A 16,452-nucleotide genomic window follows, 5' to 3' on the forward strand; every position below is an offset into this window, starting at 1 on the left:
CACGTCCTAGATCACGATGGTTGGAAGCAGTGTGAAAGCTTAGCTAGTATGAGTAAGCGAGACCCCCGTTTTCTTCTGGGGTTCTCGCTATGTTCAGGAAGCTTCCCTCCTGGGGTGACTGCTTATTTTTACAGTCCTTCTCTGTCCTCTGCTTCTGCTATCGCTTTGTTCGCTTCTCATGAGATGGACGCGGTAAAACAGGAACCTTTGCACTCCACGAAAGAAGTCGATCCACTGCATATACAGCGATCCCGGATGAAAATGGAACAGGTCAGATACAGCACGCAATGTATATGCGAATGACTATCTGCGTTGCTGATCCCACTTGTTGTACTCTAGAACTCAGAGGCGCTTACCATCGAGAGTCTCGATGCAGAAATCATCGCAACATTTGAGAAATCGGTCACTAAGGCTCAGTGGCACACAGACGAGACGCAGCTCCTAGCAGCCTTGTACCGTAAAAACAAGGCGAATATGGATGCAACTTGGAAAAAGTTTAACGAATTAACTGGCAAGAGCAAACAGCAGTGCAGAGACAAGATTGGAAAGATGAAGAGGAAGGGTGATATATGATGTCAGATGGACTATGTGATCGTTTGATCTGTCATGATGCAAAATGTTGTCCCAAGGCGGTTGAAAAGTATAGCTGTGTCAAGAGGAAATATCCCTCAACCATTTGTAAAATGTAATTGTAAATGTTGAGCAAGTTGCAGGTCGGGACACAGGCAAACCTCACGATCGGCCCTGCTTAGCGCAGTACAGAACAGTTATCCTGCTAAAGGAATTTACTCCGACACAAAACAGAGCATATGGTTCCGCTGGCAGCGGGTAGCGGGCCTGGAGAATGTGGTCTGATGTACTCTGAAGTCAATCGGATTCAGCATTGATTGTTTACCTTCCTATAATGAGCGCCGTGAGCGTTGGTCGAACCCTTCAGAGCAGCAAGGAGCACTGCCTGGAAGGATTATGCAATGCGGAGCTTGGGTACTAGCTAGAACTATTAAACAACCCATGAGTTGCCAAAGATGGGTGTCTGTCGTTACCAAGTATGCTCCCGCCTGTTCCATCTATCCACTTCCGTCCTTCGCTTTTCCCAGAAACGCAGGGAGGTAGCCTGCCTGTTAGGCGTAGATTTGATGCGATTTCTTTTCTTTTGAAACCTTTACCTATAAAGAACAATAGTGAGCATTGTCAAACAAGACATCAAGTCCTGCAAATGCAGAAGTGGAATGCAGAATTCCGATGATAATCTGCGCCACAGCAAGTAGCTCGAGAGATCTAGGCAGGAGATGCCGAATTGTAAGGCTCACCCGGAGACAACATTAAGGCTCTTCTTATGCGCTATTCTTTGTTGGAATGAACCTGTTGGCGAAGACGAAGGGAGAGATACCGAGTGATTATGAAAACAAAAGCCGGGAAGATCTGTGACAAGGAGCAGCGACCCTGCGGTGTCATCGTATTGTCAAGCGAGTGCATCGTGTGCACTGTCGCGCCATGTCCCTATTTCCTTTCTATACAGTTTTCACGTACTCTTGCAAATCTCGGAAATTGAACGAAGATTCAGCATCAATATCAATAATACAACCTTCCTGTGACATTTCAGGTGTTCTGCGCAGGGCCAAAACAAATGCAATGGCTTCACCGGATCATATCTCCGCTGAAGCTGACAGAAGAAGCACAGTATACTTTTGGTTATTTGTATAAGACCATCTGCCCAACCTGCCACTCCATTTCTAAAGCCCCTTGCCAAAGAAGATATGCCCGACAATCAGTCAAATAAGTTCTCTGACAGACCAAGGCCAGCAGCAGAAGCCATTCGTAGTTCCACCTGAAATTACGCCTGCATCGTATCAAACACTTGCACCTACCAGCACTTTTTTGTCCAAATTGAGCACGGGGGTTTCTCATGCTGTCACCATTGTATTTGCTGCTTTTGGCGACAAAGTTCGCTTGGAAATTCGCAGAGAAGGTGACAGAACGCTTGGGTGCGTAGGGGGCTAGGTGCGACCTTCTGTTGCGTCTGACTTTAAAGATGGGCCATACCTAGCGTCGGCCGTTGATACTTGATCGTGATCACTTAGCATGCACATTGATCATGTTTACAGGAGAAGCCCTCGACTGACGAGCATGAGTTTCCGATTGTAGACAATATCCCATGGCTAGAAGAAATTGCATTTACCCTTTTGAAGCCGACCTGGTACCTTGATATTCTAATGGCTAGCAGTGTTGGCTGGATCTTCATGAAGGGAGGTCTGGGACTCAAAGTGCGGCATCCATCTGACGGCGAATTTGGTGGAGCACTATCGCACACTCTTCATTGCCAGTATTTGAAGAGAGACAAACAATATGTATGTTATCGCTCTCAGTTGCTGAACTGGCAATGCTCTTTGTTAATTGCTTTCGTACAATGCAGAAACACCGATACATCCTCGACATGACTCTTCGCCTACCAGTGGTGATTTGGGGTGCATCCGATGCTCCATTTTCCGTGTAAGGTCCCCCATTACAGTCGCCTCTGCCCTTTGTATCAATGGGCAGGTATTCGCATTTGCACATCTCACAGCGACCAGGTTGATGTGTTCACAAAGACCATCCGTCCAAGCACGCACCCTCTCTGTCAGCTCATTGAGCCGAACTATCGATTTTCGCCAGTACTGAACAATATAGTTCTCTTATGGCACAGTTCCGTCCTGTATCCCACATGATGGAAAGTTTATGCAGGGTTTCCGCGTACCAAGAGAGGAGAGCATGACTTGATCTTCTACAGTTCTATGTGACACAGTTCACATCTATGGAACCCGCTCCAAGCCATATCGCCAGGCTTGACTGCTCCAAACAAGTTGTTGGAAGTTCGATACGGATTTCAAGATGCCGACATGAAGGTGGCTGAAGAGATGTTCCGGAAGGATATGCAACAAATTGCACGGTGTCCGAGGGATCCCGTGGTTGGCATGAGCGGTGAAGAGTTTTCAGCTTGTATTGAACGGTGAATCGATGGTGGCCACATAGGAATCTTTGATAGTCATAGACAGTCCTTATTTCCTTCCCGTTAGTGGGCGCCCTTTTTAAGGAAATAGTAGCTCATGAGCGGGAGAGCGCTTCAACATTCGTTTGTAACAAATATACGTTGTCATCACATTATTTTAGTGCATGGGCACCCTCTCCATTATAGCGACAGTTGGTATTTGTTCAGACCTTGAGCCAAGGAATATGTACGAGACGTAGAAAGTCAATCCCTTGAATACTTGCCTTCCAATGGGGCAGCTTAGAAACGGCGCTCTTGGAATAAATAGTGTACTGATGTAGGCCGCTCAAGACTCCGAGCGAACAATTGCAATTGTGTGGAATAGCTGGTGGAACCGGAAGTTATCACCATCAGTTCCAACTGTCTACTTCATGAACTTCATGATAGAAGCAATTTACTATTGGGCACCCAGATCACTGGCATCAGATTTCACTGCCAAACGTCAACCTACTGTTGGAGGCCGCAGCTATTAGTGTCCAACAATACTGGACCAGATTGACTGGATCGCCCCGGGAGCAAGGAAGCTCAACAAATAACTGTTCGTGAAGATATCGGGGCGGGCAAAGTTTCCGTACTCAAGTCTATGCTCTGGTTACTGTATACATACTTCCAATCTAACCTTGCCGTTCAAACATTCTAATCCTGGTCCGCATAAATCGTGCAGCTCATCACAAAAAGTCTTGGTCATGGCACGAAAAACGACTAGACTTACCAACTATGTAATAGCCACCTTTGGGCGAGTTCAAATCCAGCCGACTCTGAGCTGAAGGTCCTTGAACCGGCTCCTTACGATCTTGTCGAAGTACCCTTCCTTTTCCGGCCTGCCAGCAGTCCATCTCGTTCTCATAATTGCACTTGCGGTTGCTGATGCCAATTAAATGGGTAAGGTTACTAGAATAAAAATCTTTGGGAGGCATTCTACGTAGCTCTCACAAAATCTTGGCTGAGGAACCTAAAGAAACCTGGACGTAATGGGGCGATACACGAGAATCGCATCGGAAGGGCAAGGCATGCAAATCCGCCCAAGGCGGTAATTTGTGATAATCATATGCTGGAAGCAACCAATATTGTCCTAAAAGTGAAGCACTGGCTGTTCAGATATTAAACTATGCGGATCAGGTTAGGGTTGGTGGAAATGTCTTCGGGTAGCCTTTCCTGTGGTTACCAGAAAGTTTCCAGTAGCCCTGATACCCTCTTTATGGCAATATCAGGTGAATGCTTGCTCCTTCCGAGTCCCTTGGGGGACATCTTCGAAGTCCGCTGGACAGCGATACGAGATCAACCAAGAGCGCTGCGTTCTATTCCTGAAGAACATCTTTGGGCATTAGCGCTCCGCCGGAAGTTCATAATCATCGTGTGCTGCTTTCGAGAGTGTAGGTAAAGATGGGCGGGCATTCGAGAGCGAGCACAGCACCCAAAGGCGCAACTTATTTGACTATTGGTCTCTCGATGATTCCATACTTCTGCACCACCCAGTGGAAAGGACCTACTCCACCGCCTCTTGGTATTTGAAGATTAGAGGTGCAACGGGCTCATGAGTTGTCTCCATTAGTCTCAACATGACGACAGGAACCTCGAGGTCGGGGACGCTTTCATGTTCTATCCCAGAGGACAACCTGACAGACTGTTTCCGAAGGCTCCGATCTCTACATGGTCGAGGAACTAAGTTGTTGTCAGGGCAAAGGCAACCCATTGCCAAGAGGCGCATTGAGACATGCACGATTGGTCGGATTCTGCGTTCTAGACTTGTTTGTTTTCTAGAAGGGGGCTGTCCGTGTAGTGTTTTGGATAATTATGGAGATGTTACATTAGACGATAGGTACCCAGCCGGCTCCTGTTTGCCATAGCCAGGTCGCGTAGACAACCTCGGGGCCACCAAAAATGGGGTGAAAGAGATGGTGTATTGAGATGATTGGCGACAGGCGTGCATGGCTCTTCATAAATGTTTGCAGAGACCGAGAAAAAGGTGCTGATATCTCCGTAGCACTGTTATTGTCAGACTCACAAGATGGTGGATCCTTGGTATCGCACAGCACGCCATAGACATCGTCAGATTGCAACTCATATTTCCAGTGTATCAGTCCACACGCTTTGCGGTGTTTTTTTTGGATGTCCGGAGGAATATCACAAATTCCACAAACGTGTCCTGTATGTATGCGACCAATTGACTGACATCCAATTGGAAGTTGAGCAAGCGGCATTCTTCTGCGGCATATCCAGGGTCATGCTTGGCCTAGGGCAATTGGCGCAGGAATGTTTGTCATGGCCGGGGCAAACCAGTATAACCTCCTTACTTACTTCTGGAAGAAAGCGAATGAGTACATAGATGCCGTGATCCCAGTACTGTATGCCCGTCGCTGCATCAGCAAAAGGCCATAACCGGTCACCTATTGAGGTATTTGACGATAGAATACTCTCAACAATTTGTACTAGACTCGGTGGTCTGTAAATAATGCAAGCTGCACGAAGCTGGTAAGCATTTAAAACGTGCAACATATATCTTATTCTAAAACCGTTGTTCATGGTTTAGCGAAAAAAAGAAAAGTGGGATCATGCTGTAGCCACAAATCCTAAATGTCGTTGACTTCCCGAAGACATTGACGGATTGTTCGCCTTGCCGACATTGCAGAGGACCAAACCAGCAAATGTCTTGGCGATTTCGGAACATGGACGTACTACTAAAGTTTGCCATGCTTGCGAATTCATCCTTCTGGACCTTGCCTTCACCAAGAAGGCAACAAACCCACGGCGGGATCCCTCGTTGAAAGAAAGACCTGTCGAATGTTTACATCGAGTTTTCAAACTGTGGTTGCGCTATACCGATCGCGGCAACTCTACAGCTCGGTGCAGAAAGCGGCGCTTTCGATAGAGTCTATGTAGGGAACTACATATGCATTGCCTTTTGGGAGCTTAGCGGGGAGAACGACAGATTCCTGGCCTAAATCTCTGTTTGAGCGGAGCCTTCGTCAACGCAACGGAAATTGAGGCTCGCAGATTTTCCTGATGGACTTGCCATGCACACTTTATCAGTAAAAGCTACAAAAGATATGCCCACAAAGGCCATCATTCTTGCTTTCTGGATGATAAATAATTAAAAAGGAAAACATGTATCATTGCCACTGGAGCTTCCTTCTGATATGCGACCACCACTACATCTCGGCATTCCGAAGTCCGCAACCAGCATAAGAGTGCATATATGGCGTCTTCCTTCACCACACCGGCCAGAACAGTCTTAAGCTGTCTACAATAAAGGTGGTTCAAGTTTTGATTAGAAGCAGGGCCTTACCGCATATCTCCGTCGAGAAGATACTCGTACATAATTTTATGGTCACAGCGATTGGGTTTGTTTCCCTTGTTACGAAAAAAAAGCGGGGTACTTTCCTCTATGTGACTGGTTCAGTTGTGATAGAAACTAGTGAGCATTGCAGAATTGATGTGCACATCACATTTGAGCAAATTCCCGAAGTGGATAATACGCTTCTGAAAATAGTGCAAGGACAAACGCATGTACAGCCGAAGGCAAACATGGCAAAAGCCACGCACGCAGGAGCATGGTAGCCCGATGAGACACTTAGGATGCGAAACAGGCAACGAAGCACGCCTCTTTGCTGTTTGCATTGGGGAAACATAGGTTCTAAACCAGTGCCGCAACCACATAGTCCGACATAATTACACAACTGGAATAACGGGCAGCCAGTTTCCATACTAGGTCTAGCGCAGGTCAGGGTCTTTGGAAGCGTCTTGAATAATTCCGCCTCATTGCACGCCCATTTTACTATCGCCGCAGATGCGATTTATGCCATCAGGTTCATCCTGGGATGGAATTCAAGGTGATATGTCATTACAATGATTCTGGATATAATGTGGGAGAGGATGATGAAGATCGCAGTTTTCGACCTGCTTCTTCCTCCTGTGAATTCATAGATAAAAGCTTTTGAGGACATCAACGGTCCTGCATGCAAGCCATAGACTGCGTTGGAAGACGACTGAAGCTTTCAAACCAATATACTACTATACATATTTTAAATCGTTCATCGTGTGACAGAAGATACCGTAGCGAAACAAGTGGAACTTCAGAGCAACTAAATATACATATCTTGTCCATTGCTGATCCCCACCAATAAGTGGACTATGTTTTCTCGGTAGAAAGCCTAAGCTCCTCTGAATGCCCCTCGGGTCAGTTCTCGACTCGACAAAAGATGCGATAATAAAAAAGATGCACCAAATCTCCAGCCACAACCGTTTGCGAGCTAAAACAGTGGTCTAAATGACGCAGGACTCCAAGCATGCATCGAAAGTTGTAAAAGCCCGCAAATGCATTATTGAAGAAGTTGACGAGGAAAAAATCTTTGATAAAGTCCGTCGAGTTGCAATAGATAAGGACCCATAATGTCAACATAAGTTTGGCCTGACCGCAACCCACTAGTGGCGACATTATCTGTATGGTTTGGCCCTGCGCAAATATCCGCTGCGAAAACTGCTGGGAGCGAGACAATTCTTTCAAACCTATGCTCGAGTAGCTCTTCTGTTTTGTGCGGCACTTTTGCATCATGGTGTGCCGCCGACATGAAAGTTCCATGGACGAATTGAAGTTTTGATGTTTATCCAAGTGTCCTATCGATCCCGTTCATTAGTTTTCCAGATCTTACTCTTTCTTCACGGGAAGGCAGACCCGGATCTTGACATGAAAGACGACCGGGTTCTTCACATGGAAGCGGACCGGTTCTTCACCTGAAGGAAGAAAAGCCTGCGGCCACAGCTCTGAAGGAAGCGGCGTAAAACGGAGTCAATGGCGTTTGAACGAACGGGTGTCGTTGCCTCACCATTGCTTTCATTGCGGACAATGATCTGTTAGCTCATATCTGGAGCAAATATGCATCACCCTTGTGTTTGTTTACGGACTCTCGCGTATGAAACGAGCATCGTTTGCCTCGTTCCTCGCGTAACTAAGCCACCGATCTGAGCCCTGCAAGCGCAAGATATATAAATTAGCGCTATAGCCAAACCAGCATAAACACTGCGCGGAAGCACCCACATTCACAGCATGGAGAGCAAAGACAAAGACAGCCTTATCCCAATTATTAAGATTTTCCCGACCGACACCTCTGATGACTTTGCTCAATTCCACCGCCCGTATACTACATTCACCTTTGGCCAAGTTGGGATAGCCGCTGCTGGGGTGGCCATGGTCCCCATTGGGTGGTTGCTTGGGCTGTACATGCAGAGTCTACATTGTTATGCTGACGTTTGTCACGATATTGGCGATTCAGACATCATTCGGACCTTTCAAGTCAATTTTTCCGTCTTCTACATCTGGATCTTGCTGACGATAATGGCTTACCTTGCTGCTAAGAAGCACGACTCGTGGCGAAAATGTTTATCGAAGCCTTGTGATATGGGGGGCTTTGCTCCTGGCTTTACCAAAGGAGAAATGCTTTTCTTTCTCTCGGCCGGTGCAATGATGCTCTTTAATGTGGGGTTCGTACCTGAATGCTCCGCTTTAAACGGTGGTTGCGGCACATTGTACTAATGTACTTCCTTGCAGGTACTGGTCAGCAACTTATAGATACTCAGTCTTTAGCAACAAAGACGGAGCATACCACTGGCTGACGGATACCCCAAAACGCATCCCAGGGTACTTTGTAGCCCTTGTGACTGGGAGGATGCTCGACCTCGGCCTTGGAATGCTGCTGATTCCAGTGGCCCGAAACTCCTTCCTGCAAATCTTTTTTGGCATATCTTTTCAGCATGCATTGCGCTTTCACAGATGGATGGGATACTTTGTATTCATCACAACGACTGTTCACCTCATATTCTATGTCTGGTCAGCGGCGGCTGATCCCACCTCGGTAACGTTCGCATACATCTTGCCTTTGCACAATCTCAAGCTCCTACTAACATCGCTGTATTTTAGACTGTTTGGAATCACATGTTCAACATCCCCGGCGGGAGCAAGAACCGAGATACGGCAATGGCTCTGAGGTGGGGAAAGGGAAAGTAAGTAATTGGCGCCATCGCCGCTGGGTTAAATTAGCTCCTATCTTGTAAATGAATCTGACAACGTCCATGGTTATCTAATAGCTGGGGAATACCTTTCGGCAACGCCTCCTACCTGTTTTTGATTCCCGTCATCCTGACATCCCTTTCCTACGTCCGACGAAAGCACTTCAATCTATTTTACTTCACACACTTTGTCGTTTTTGTCAGCTTGTTTTTCGCGTACCTTCATGCACCTTCGGCCTTCTATTACACGATCACTGGGCTCGGAATGTATATGATCGACCTGATGTTCAGATGGAAGGCATCCACCTCCTCCCACATTATCCGTAATGTCGTAAGAGAGGATATAGGATACTTGCGGTTTGATGTTGAGATGAATGATCTCGCATTGAGGAGCGTACCAGGCCAATTCATGTTTATCAATTTTCCGGAGATTTCTCGGAGAGAGTGGCATCCTTTCAGGTAGCGTCACCAGCATCCAGTCTACGGCCCTTCGTAACTTTGACTAATTTCACGACTTGAAACTTTCTCAACAGTCTAGCGTCAATACTAAGCGATTCATGCTCCACTGCGACATTCATCTTCATGCCTTCAGAGAAACAAAACGAATGGACCGCTAAGCTTGCCGCTCATCTCATCTCCCGTTCCGCCCAGATTGAAGCTGGGCGCTTCCGTATCAATCTCGACGGACCTTTCGGATCCAGTGGATTTGACCCAGCATCTATGGACGTTGTGCTCATATTGGTTGGAGGAACTGGTTTGTCACCCGGTGTCGCAGTTGCGTTAGCAGCACTCCAAGCGGGGAGCTGTGCCAGGCTTGTGAGGATTGTGTGGTCAGTGGGTGGCGCCGGCTCTTCAACAATGTCGGTCCTCCGAGGTATGGAAGCATTTATGTCAGAAGAATTCATTTTCGCATCATTTTGAAGGGCGGCCCTTCTTCCGCAGACTTGACCAGACGGTGCAATCCCGCATTGAGTATTCACGTTCATCAAACGCAAGTGAACTGCATAGACGTTTCGCGGCCTGGCTTTAGTATTGACGATTCCAACGTCGACATCGACATACCATATCCTGTATTCCACTCGCGGGTAAATTTTACTGGTAGGTTTGCTCAAGAACAGGCGCTTCCTAAAGAGAAAGTTTAACATGAGAACCTCTTTGTTTGCCTACGCATATTCATAGAAACGATAAACGCTGTATGCACCGACGACAGTACCGCAAAAATAGGAGTGTTCATCTGTGGCCCATCAACCTTCGTCCAGGACGCAAACAAAGCGGCCATGGAACGAAAAGCACAAGGCGGCGTACATATGGCTATTTGGCAAGACGGATACTTATTCTAGTGGTCATAGGAAAGATAGGACAGATTTGATCCCTCAAGCTTCTTTCATGTATATATTGTACAAACGTTGCGTGTATATATCTATAGAACATAGGTTTCGTTCGGATGTATGTATATATTTATTTGGAGTGTTCGAATAAGAATTCGGGCCCTCGAAATGAGGAAAAATGTCGGTGATGCGAAACTGCATCCAAATTGTCCCATCTCGAGATCGAGATTGAGAACATAGAGGCATTTCTCTGCAATAGATTCGTCACCTTTTGGAATGCAGTTGGGATTCCCCTGTGCATGATTATGCAGCAATTGGTGTTCATGCAAGTCGCGAAGATGATGAGATTCTCCCATCATCTCCACTGAATCAGAGTGCAGATGACTGCTCGGAACCTCCAATGCCAGAAGCTACCCACAGGCAAGAAGGAAATACTTTGGAGGAATATTTGGACGCTGCCATGCAGTGCGGTGAAGTGTGCGATTATCTCAAATTCCTTCATATAACGCCAGATATCAATGATGTAGATCTCATCCAAAATCAAATCTGTCGTCAAATGGGGAGGAAAAGGAACAATACCTTGAACACTTGTTTCTTTTCAACCTTTTCCTTTCTCGGAGTTACTTCATGCAAGCACATGATGTAGGACTGTCGACGAGATGACCACAGATACATTTAGATTGCGACATTCCGACCACCGACATAAATCAAACAAATGAACTGCCATTAAAGCTCTGCATAAAGCTGACGTATCCGTGGCAGGTATTGCTGTTGGACAAAACCAGCCAAATGAGCTGCCATTGTAGCCCTGCATAATGCTGACGCATCCGTGGCAGGTATTGCTGTTAAAGAAAAAGTTAACTTTACCACAATTCAGCATACTTTGAAGAAGAACAGAGAATATAGCTTATTTGAAACCAAAAAAGTCCCGGTCGACCAACAAAGTTATTTGACTTTGGAAAGCGTGGCATATTCTATGATGGTGATGGTCAAAGCAGTCGAAGTCTATACACTAGTAACAGAGTTTGCTGATATCTCTTTGCAAAAATGGACATTGCAGAAGTGGCTGCTAAACATCATGGAATGAACAGTTGATGGAAATGCCGCTGAATTGAGTCAAGCGGTTTTGACTACAGTCCAAACTGTGCGAAGACTACGTGTTCTGTAATGAATGTCTTGTTTGATGCATTTGCGTAAGTTAAGCATAAAACCCTAGCGCTCTGAATACGTCCGACCGGAACTTACATGATGTCAGAGGGCGTGGGATGAGATAACTCGGATTGCAGCCGACTTTGGCTCATGTCCATTCCTTACATTTCTATCCTGGACACATCCAACCGCGATCAACATGGGCTCTGCGGCATCCGCTTGCTGCGGAAAACCATCTAAACATAACACAGTTACTCCGGAGAAAGAGGAGCGCAACACTGCGAATGTAACTGTCACACCGAAACCGTTGATCACAGTCCAGGCAAACGAAGAGATACAAGAAGTACAGTACCCCCACATTGGGGAAGCTGACAAAGATCGAAAGCCTAATGGCTCCACTGGACTGCAAGTCATTAACACTCATGCATCTGCGCCTGAACATTTCTCGGAACCCTCTACGCCATGTCCACCATACAGTATGCCTCAAACTTCCGTTCCTGGCAGCTCATATGTGCCCGAGGGCCCTAACAAGGTTCTTTATTTGTCAAAGTAACTGCTTGCATTGCCATTATCGCTGATTCTTTTCCAAAGGCATCACAAAATATTTCTCATGGTTCAGGTGTGCCTGACGACCATAACAAGGTTTTGTATTTGTCAAAACTACTGCTTAACTTGCCAGATCGCTGAATCCTTCCTGAAGGCATCACAAAATATTCCTCATGGTTCAGGTGTGCCTGACGACCGTAACAAGGTTTTGTATTTGTCAAAACTACTGCTTATCTTGCCAGATCGCTGATTCCTTCCTGAAGGCATCACAAAATATTCCTCATAGTTCAGGTGTGCCTGACGACCGTAACAAGGTTTTGTATTTGTCAAAACTACTGCTTAACTTGCCAGATCGCTGAATCCTTCCCGAAGGCATCACCACATACAACCGAGCGCTCGCCGGAAAATTTAAACAGTAACCCAGTGTTGACAAAGCTTCACGCCGATCCCGTCCAATTTATTATCAACAAGGCGCCTGAAAATGCAAGGTGGAGAACCCAATGGACGATAACGGACGAGGCTGCTAAGATCCTTAGCGAGTTGGATGCACCGGTGGTGGTGATCACCATAGTGGGGGTATTCCGTTATGGTAAATCATTCCTGATGAACCAGCTGATGGGACAACAAGCAGGATTTGAGCTTGGCAGGACGGTGTGTGCAGTTACGCGCGGATTCTGGCTTTGGGCTTTTAAAGAAGAGGAAACCGGTCGAATAATTCTCCTTTTGGACAGCGAAGGCCTATATGACACAGACAACACGGAGGAATACACTGCTCAATTATTCGTGATCGGAGTTCTGTTGAGCTCATGTCTAGTTATGAACACACCGGGCTCCAATTTGAATATCAAAGAACTTAGCAGTTTATCGTGGGTTTCCGGGGGCACATTTATCATTCACTTCGCTATTGCATGTCTGACGACAGCATTTTCCACAGGTTCATTGTCAATCTTGCAGATCACATCAACACTGAGGCTTCCGGGAGTGAAAATGGGAACGATACGGTAGGGATCCATTTTCCTAGTCTTTTCTGGGTCCTTCGCGATCATTTCCTGGACATGAAAACGGTCGCGGGAACATCCTTAACTGAAGATGAATATTTGGAAAATGTGCTCAAACTTCAACCTGGCAATGGAGCACAGCAGCGAGAGCTCAACAACTTGAGAATTTCTCTACGTGAATCCTTTCCGAGGCGGACATTGCGAGTACTCCCGAAACCAGTTGCTGATGATCTGCTACTAGACGCGCAGAATCTTGAGTGGATGCAGCTGGACGCTCGGTACCGCAGTAAGATTGTGAAGGTGAGACAATATCTCTTCGTGTATGCGCCTTTGAAAAGCGTTTGCTCCCGTGCGGATGGAGGCAGTGTGAATGTTACGGGCAAAGGTCGGTTGTTATAGACCTGCATGGTAGGTCAACTGGTTTAAATTCGTTGTTCTAGAGTTTCTACAGTTAGCAACTATGTACCTCAACACAATCAACGAGGGCAAAACGCCGTGCGTGGCTGATGCCTGGCAGATGCTCTCTGATATGGCGTGCCAGGACGCGATCAAACAAGCACTCGCATCTTACAAAATGGCCATGAAGCGGTCGGTCGAGCCAGAATTGCCTGTAGAACTCAATGTCTTGGAGGACTATCATGACGCATTTGAGGAGGATGCCTTACAAGAATTCATGAGCATTGCCATTGGCCCACAAAAGGAAAAGGCCTTGGCAGAATTGAAGGTATCAGAAACATGGGGTCGTCCTTCCCACTGGCTTCCGTTCACACTCTTCATTTCAGAGTTTGTTGGCCGAGTACCAAAATGACGGAGAAAAAGTTGTTGGTGGGGAGTTCTTTAAAATTATTGAGCTGAATACCAAAATCAGCATAGACTACTGTCGAAACTTGCTGGAAGTCCTCCACCAGGAATTGGAACAGAAAGTGAAATCGAAGAGCTTCAAGTCTTTCGACGAGTATGCCGCTGCCATACAAGACCTCAAAAAGAAGTACAGCGACGAAGCAAAGGGCCCAGGGACACTTACGGTATTGGAGAAATATGAACAAATCTTTCGAAGAGATGAACAAGTCCAAGAGTCACACTTCCGTCTCTCTGCATTGGAAAAGGCAAGATTGGAAGATCAGCATAAGTTGCGAATGGTGGCATTTGACAAAATCCGACAAGAAGAGGAAATGAAAGCGATTTTAGCATCCCTCGATGCATATAAGCACCAGCAAGAAGTTTCTACAGCAGAACTAGAAAAAAGGCGGAAGTTGGAGTCAGATGCTTTCAAGGCAAAGCTGGAACAGGAGAAAGAACTCTGGGAGCAGCAGCTAAAGGATGCAGCAATTAAGAAGGAGAGAATCTTGGAGGAGATTTACAGTCGGAAGGTATACTTAAGCCGTAAAACGCGGTATTCGCCGCATGTACTTACCGATTGCACTTGAACCTAATACAGGTAGAAAGCTTGGAGCGTGAGATAAGCGATCGAGAACTAGCTCACAGGAGGGAAATCAGCGAATTTAGGGAACGAATGTCACAGATTGAAGATACAGCCAATCAACGAATCGGAGATCTGATGAGAGCGATCAAGCGTTATGAGGAAGAAAATCGAAACATATTAGCTTCTGTCGAGTTTTCTCAATTGCGTGGCCGGCATGCACCAGTATATGACGATGGACGGTGTGGGTCTCTCAATACTAAAACAGGACTACCTTGCCGAAATCCAACAAAGGGGGGTCGTTGCTGGATACCCGCCCATAAATAGGATTGAGGAAGAAGTGGTATTTTTGGGTCGCCAATACATTTTAGGGTAAGGGTTACAAGGGTGTTCTCGGGTTTTGGGGTTTACTTAGGGTTGCATATTAGTGGCTATATTTCCTGCATATACACCTGATAATGTAGTCAAGGAACGGCGCCCGCTCCTTTCCCTTTTCCGCAGGTTCATGAGCTCGTGAAATTCTGCCATAAGAATGCCAACTCAAAATATCCTCCACAGCGTGTGTGCCAATCAGTCTGTCTCCCGCCACCAACATGCGGCAGGCGGCATTCTCTGGTGGAATTATGTTCATATCACTGAGCACCAGAAATACCACCTGTCCAATATCCGGCACACGTTTCGCCGCGTCCGAGATCATTAAACCCAGCACAGCGCGGCCGGTGCGCGTGCATCGCTCCATCGCCGTAACCTTCGACACAATGTCGGTCCATTCAATGGGCTCCGGCCCGGTGTCCAATGAAAACGGATAGATCACGCCCTCCGGCCTGGGGAAGATGTCGTGCACCAATAATGCAATGGCCAAGGCAATCTGCTGAGCTCCTGTAACCCATGCCAGATACATATTCAGTGCAACGCGGACGTCGGGAAGAACTGCTTTGAACACGGGTGCTGCCTTTTCAACCACGTCCTGCCACTCGCGATCCAAATCGGCTACTTCGGGCGGGATGTGGGCTTCGCCAAGAGGTGCTTGTCTCTTCATCGCATGGGCACGCTCTATTATGCTTTTCGCGGTATCTATGTGATTCTTACCAGGTCGTCAGTAGACATAGCTTCAATATTACAGTGGTGTGTGACTCCCCGAGGGATGGCTGATATACCACGCTATTACCACTCCACCACCACCGTTGCTCAATGGGGCACCATTTTTGGGGCAGTGTTAATGCATTCGTCTCGGTGTGGGTGGACATGCGGGTATATCACAATATAAACGTATTGTACCGTCGATTAACCACATGACCAGACGCGTTATAGATCAGATCTTGATCGTTCGCGTTGCAACAACTAGGCTTTCGACAACACAAATGCAGACAATAACACAATTAACGACTGATTTTGGGCGCATAAAGCAACTAATTCAGAAAGTGTTTTAACAAGCTTGTAGCGTAGATTCAGGGCTTTCTAGAACCATTTTGGTCTTGTTAATACGTTAATAACTCGCAAAGTCATCCAAGTTACTGTCCCATGACAATCTCGAATGAAATCAATCAATTAATTCCGAAAGTTAAAACCATCAGTTAGTTTGGTACAACTCACTTTATCAACAACGAATTTGATCGATCTGAACACTTCATGTTATTCTTTCTTAACAGCTGGCTGCTGGAAATCAACGCTTTGCTGCCATCGCTTGCAGCAGAAGCTTGATTTGACTATGACCTAAAACACGCCATGTTGCAGGACTGCTTTGATGTAGTGGATTTGGAGCGACGGTAAGCCGTGTAGGCGGGTTTGATCTCGTCTACAACGATGGACCAGTTCGACATGAGAGGACAAGTAACTATGCTTCGTATTTGTGTATGTTTATCTTTTCTTTTGTTTTTCACCCATCTAATCAAAAGATAAACAAACTGACACTCTTTCTCCTCCCTCTATACCAATCTTACGTTTAAATATAACCAGGATGTTATCAACCCATTCTGCGAGCCC

At 46.4% G+C, this 16,452-nt stretch overlaps 3 protein-coding genes across 3 annotated transcripts; all 3 read left to right on the forward strand.

Moving 5' to 3' along the window:
- Positions 1-183: 183 nt before the first annotated feature.
- On the forward strand, positions 184-573 carry SPPG_08884 (uncharacterized protein; the record flags this gene model as incomplete). The annotated part of the gene is made up of 2 exons (XM_016757031.1): positions 184-270; positions 340-573. The coding sequence occupies 2 exons, from the start codon at positions 184-186 to the stop codon at positions 571-573; spliced, it is 321 nt and encodes a 106-aa protein (XP_016613241.1).
- A 7,496-nt stretch (positions 574-8,069) lies between these two features.
- Positions 8,070-9,949, forward strand: SPPG_00862 (uncharacterized protein; the record flags this gene model as incomplete). Its single annotated transcript, XM_016749192.1, has 5 exons — positions 8,070-8,503; positions 8,571-8,874; positions 8,940-9,022; positions 9,107-9,487; positions 9,562-9,949. The coding sequence occupies 5 exons, from the start codon at positions 8,070-8,072 to the stop codon at positions 9,947-9,949; spliced, it is 1,590 nt and encodes a 529-aa protein (XP_016613242.1).
- A 1,755-nt stretch (positions 9,950-11,704) lies between these two features.
- Positions 11,705-14,856, forward strand: SPPG_00863 (uncharacterized protein; the record flags this gene model as incomplete). Its single annotated transcript, XM_016749193.1, has 9 exons — positions 11,705-12,037; positions 12,097-12,147; positions 12,206-12,256; positions 12,315-12,365; positions 12,424-12,917; positions 12,986-13,434; positions 13,490-13,773; positions 13,832-14,419; positions 14,488-14,856. The coding sequence occupies 9 exons, from the start codon at positions 11,705-11,707 to the stop codon at positions 14,794-14,796; spliced, it is 2,610 nt and encodes an 869-aa protein (XP_016613243.1). The 3' UTR covers positions 14,797-14,856.
- Positions 14,857-16,452: the final 1,596 nt, after the last annotated feature.

The sequence above is a fragment of the Spizellomyces punctatus genome (assembly GCF_000182565.1).
Source record: "Spizellomyces punctatus DAOM BR117 chromosome Unknown supercont1.1, whole genome shotgun sequence".
NCBI classification, from domain to species: Eukaryota; Fungi; Chytridiomycota; class Chytridiomycetes; order Spizellomycetales; family Spizellomycetaceae; genus Spizellomyces; species Spizellomyces punctatus.